The sequence below is a fragment of the Chenopodium quinoa genome, unplaced genomic scaffold (genome assembly GCF_001683475.1).
Source record: "Chenopodium quinoa cultivar QQ74 unplaced genomic scaffold, ASM168347v1, whole genome shotgun sequence".
NCBI classification, from domain to species: Eukaryota; Viridiplantae; Streptophyta; class Magnoliopsida; order Caryophyllales; family Amaranthaceae; genus Chenopodium; species Chenopodium quinoa.
This window is the reverse complement of record NW_018744367.1, coordinates 5,971,056-5,976,183: the sequence shown is the minus strand read 5'-3', so window position 1 is coordinate 5,976,183 and position 5,128 is coordinate 5,971,056. Positions and strand designations below refer to the sequence as shown.

Sequence of the window (5,128 nt, the reverse complement as noted above, 5' to 3'; positions counted from 1 at the left end):
ATTTTTTATGAAGATATGAATGATAATGATTGTGCTCCCTTTAAATCCAAACCCATGAATCCAAATCCTTAAAATTCAAATTCTTTTTAGATTAGTGAATAGTTTTATTTCTTTGTTTTTGTTTTGAAGTTACTAACATATGTTTTGTGTATAGTTTGTTTTCTTTTCTCTTTCCTAATCTTGCTTTGTAGATCTAGCTTTGCTTCTTAGAGCTATGTGGAGGTGTAAGCTTCTTTATGCTTCTTTTATTAGCTTATCTTGGAAAGCTTAGTGAGATATTTTTACCAAAATCAATAACCATTTACTAATCATCAAAATAAGCAAATAAATTCCTTGGATACACCGTGCACCCAGGTATATATAACAACTTTTGCTAATTCGCTCATCAGCTTATCAATATGTTCCTAAGAAAGCACATATACTGAACCGCAACCAACCCCCATCCATTCAAGAGTTGTGGTGAGCCGGCCAGTTCATATTTTTTTTTTTTTTTAATTAAAGGTACACAATTGCTAATAATCTCCTTAATTCGTATCATTTTTATGATAAGTCGATCAAGTAGCATCTCACAAAACAACAATAATAATAATGTATCCAAATTCGGCTGTTACAAAATCTCTTGTGGACGACGTAGATGCCACATCAGGCGTCAAAGGTCATAAGTCAAATCAAGTAAAAGGAGTTTCTGTTAGCAAAGTAACAAATATACTCAACCCCATTATTCAATTCATAACATAACATCTTCAATAATCACAAATTTGTCCATTAATCACCTATCCTACTACTTGACAATAACAGGCTTCACCCACCCCCTCCTCTTTCTTTCTCTTTACTACCTCACTTTCAAATTAAAAAGAGCACTGCCAACTGGCATTTTTGATTCATTAATCATATGATCATAAATTGAGGTGTAGCAACATTTTAAGTAAAGGACAAATTTAGCCTATAAACATTATATTATACATCAATGTCATTTTATTATATTCTACCCTTTTTCATTTCCACCCTTTTTCTCTCCTTATATAGAGTGAACACCAACTCCCTCCAATTCATATCAAATATACAACTTCTATCCATTTCATATCATTTGAAGTCTCGAGACCTGGTATTTAAGACCTGGGGATCAAATCTCGTTTACATCATTTGTCTTTGTAGCTCTATCCACTACGCCAAAAAATTAGACCAAAGATGGATATTGCGGCTTCAGAATGGAGTAATGAGTGTGAATCAGGGTGGACCGTCTACTTAGAAGAGTCATACATACCAAGAACAAATAACATTGGTGATTACCATCAAAGTTATAGATTAAATTCGACTCACAACGATGATGATGGTGTAGAGGACTTATCTATGGTGTCTGATGCATCCTCTGGTCCTCCTCATTTTCTTCATCAAGAAGTTGATCAACAATCGTACAGTCGAAAATCGTCGAAAAAAAGTGATAAGAGATCAAAGAAGTCAAGCAAAGAGCATAAGAAAGTTGCAAGTAAACAACAACATCATCTTGATGACACTGCTAGTTCTCCTGGCATTACACATTCTAAGGTATTTTGTTATGCCATACTATACTACTAATAATGTGATAAGTTTGGTAGTTAAGATTTGCTAATCATAATTATAGTTAAGTTAATGTTTACTTATGATAATTATTTTGCAGATATATGATAATTCCTCTACTATGGACTTCTCAGAAAATTTATCAGCAACCCACTATCAGGTAGAAATTTTATTAGCCCCTATCATAGAATATGCCTTGTACTTTTATTCTATGTATATACTTTTTTTTTTTTTTTTTTTTAATATTATTCTATGTATATACTATATATTCAATATTGGTGATTTTTCTTTTTTTTTTTTTTTTTTTTTTTTTTTTTTTGATTTTTAGGGAAATTCTTCATACAATAATCACCATGGTTCTTTTTGGCAGTCTTCTAATGTAAGAGATGATACAGATAATTATACACAACCTGGTAATTATATACTCCCTCTATTCGAAATTAATATGAGTAGAAAATTGTCTCAACTACCGTAATTGAGAGTATGCTTTTATCGTTCTTAAAAAATAAAAAAAAAATAAAAAAAAAATAAAAAACTAAACTTTTATCGTACTAGTTTTATCTATATTGTTCATCAAATAATTTAAAACAAGGATATGTTTGAAAATCTAATAATTTTTTTGTTTATTGTTTTGTACATTCCTTTGTGTGACTATTATTTCTTGCCAATAACAATATTATTTTTTTATTGAATAGAATAAATAAACAAAAAATAATTTTAGAAGGAAGAAGAAAGGCCTGAAGACTAATCATTTGTGCATCTCTTTTGACAGGTCAGTTAAGAAGAAGGTGGGAATGAGAGAATGAAAAAGCCAATGATGAGCAACAAAGTTAATTAATTAAATTAATTAATCAATTCCCTCAAAAATGTAACTAATTAATTTTTCCTACTCTCTCAAAGAGGGAGAGATTAAGAAATGTTGTAGATGCTGAAAGAAACAGGTGTTATTAAAGATCGTAGTAGATATTGATTCTGTCTTCTTCACTTTTTTTATCATTAATTTTATATATTATTATTAATTATTTTTCTCTTTGTTTTTCTTCTTGTCTTCTTTTCATCTGTTTTTGTCAATAAAATGGGAAACAACCTGAGAACAAATAAATATTCAAATAATTACTTACTCCCAAATTCTAAATGGTGTCCCATGCCCTTTCTTTCCAGCACAAAAGTGTAGTTTGTCATTTACAATTCAAGGATTTGTTCAATATGCTAATACTATCCAAATACGAAGTATTAGTGATTCTTATAACAAATTAGGGACAGATTAATTGTATACTCTAAACACTCGGATTATTAATAAGATTTTTTGTTGAGAACAAATTAAAAGGTTGGCGTAATCAATAGTAGAGTAATATGGAATAATACTATATTTATATGTCTTATTCATTGTATGGATATAAAAGCTAAATTGTTTACACTTGTATGTAAGGGTACAAAAAAGACAACGACGCTTGTGTAAATAATACTTCGTATTTGATATTAAGTATTGGATACGACATTTTAACACTTACCAACAACATAAAGTTAAATCTACATTATATTTAATGATTCAGTGATAGTGAGGGACTCAAGTTGTTAAAGCTTTCCTCCCGATTTCAGGAGATTTTAGGATTGATTTTCTATTTGATATCACATCCTAAGACTTTACCAACAAAACTTTATTTACGTAAGTTAAATCCACTTGTTAAATCACTCTAAAGTAGCTAAAATTTTTAATCAATAACATAATACTAAAACAAAAATCAGAAATGACACGTGTTAATTTCTGGTGTTGTTTTTTCCCTCCAACTTTAAAAAAAAAAAAAACAAAAAAACAAAAAAAAAACCCAATTTTTTTTTAAATATTCATTGATTGATTATATACAAGATTTTCCATATATTTCTTCAAAAAAAGAGTATTTACCAAACTAGAAAATCATTGACTAACATTATACATTTATACATATATATTTAGGTCACTTCAATACTGCAATTTTTATTATTTTTATAAATGCAATGTCTCCTATGTAATTAAGGAAAATATTTTTTTTGGTGAAATAATTAAGGAAAATATAATAAACAAAATATTTTTAAATTACAATTGATTCACTTATACATACGAAGTATATTACAATAAGACCTACAAAAGTGTATCAAATTAAAAATCTCAATTTATAACCTATATCATTGTCTTCCCATTTTGGTAATCATATTCAATCTGTATACAATTAACTAGAATATTTGTACATATCTTCAATAATATATTAGGTAAATTTGTATATATACTATTATATAAGGTAGTTAGAATTTACCTTAAAAAAGGTAATTAGAATAACATTAATATCAATAATTATAGTTGTTTCGGGGTTTTCTGATGTCCTGCGGGAGAGTTACAATTCCGAGACTGGAACCGGACGCCTGTACCTGCAAAACAACGGAGACTCCTTGTGGTGGGAGCTCCGCCTCCAACGATCAAGTTAGTACTTGTTTGAGGAGTAATAAATGCGGAAAGTAAAGGTGGGAGATCTGGTTCCTCTAGGGGAGGAGTGATCAATGTGTTTAGACTTCTCTAGGTGAGAGTCATCAATTACTGAATTTTTAGTGTAATCCCCCTCTTAATGAGGATTAAGGGAGGTATTTATAACCTTGGGAAACGTGTCAATCCTAGGTTTAGGTTAACCTAGGGCTGATTGGGCTTCCCTCGGAAGTTGGGCCTGGGTGGCCGGTTTCTCCATTAGGCATGGAGTATGCCACGTGTCATGACATAATAGGTCCAAGGTGGACGAATAAGCGTGTGCCACGTGGCAAGCCCTGACAGTTCCAACTGGGGGACACTTGGCAGGACCTGATTGGCCCACGTGGCGCATTCCGATTGGTGGGAGCAAAATCCCCTAATCAATAGTAATATTATCATTCTTTTCTTGAACTTTAATTTTTGGCTATAGAATTCATTTCATTAAAAAAATTATTTTGATAACATATACAAAGTATAAAATCACAAAGGTTAATAACTTTGATATCTTTGGTATTGAATATAGATTAAATTTAAGTTATTTGGTTAAAAATAATTTTTTTTTGTTAATACATCATAAACAAATATAATTCGATATAAAATTTAAGATAATCGTACGTAGCACGGGACTTTAGCTAGTATCTTCACAAAACACTATGCGAAAGATTTTTCTATAAAAGCCATTTGTATCAAACCCCACGCAAGGTCTTGAGGGTATCTAAGAATCTTGTTTATTATAACTACAAAAACAAAAATAAGAAAGTTCTTAAATTTAGATATTCAACAAAAAATTTCAATTAAATATCTTTTTTTTTTAAAATAAATAAATAAATAAATTCAAGTAAAACGAGTATGCGAGATTTAATCATATGTATTACCCATCTTTTTACCTTATTCTTACTTTTGACTAAATAAATGAATTGATAGATGTGCCTAGGCCCTACATATCATGAGTATTCGCTTTATAAGTCTAAGGAGATTGTATCTCAAAATCATGTGTCAACAAGTATCTGGGCCCAAGCAAATATCCAGGGTCATTACATGGAGTTGCATTAAAATACGTCTTAGATTATAAATCAA

At 30.0% G+C, this 5,128-nt stretch overlaps 1 protein-coding gene across 2 annotated transcripts; it reads left to right on the top strand.

Moving 5' to 3' along the window:
* Positions 1–910: 910 nt before the first annotated feature.
* Positions 911–2,550, top strand: LOC110696783. Of its 2 annotated transcripts, XM_021874124.1 has the most exons (4): positions 911–1,545; positions 1,658–1,717; positions 1,886–1,970; positions 2,330–2,550. In XM_021874124.1, the coding sequence occupies exons 1-4, from the start codon at positions 1,189–1,191 to the stop codon at positions 2,353–2,355; spliced, it is 528 nt and encodes a 175-aa protein (XP_021729816.1). In that variant the 5' UTR covers positions 911–1,188; the 3' UTR covers positions 2,356–2,550. The 2 variants fall into 2 exon arrangements, with proteins under 2 accessions (XP_021729816.1, XP_021729817.1); XM_021874125.1 differs by lacking the exon at positions 1,886–1,970 and having other exon boundaries at positions 912–1,545.
* Positions 2,551–5,128: the final 2,578 nt, after the last annotated feature.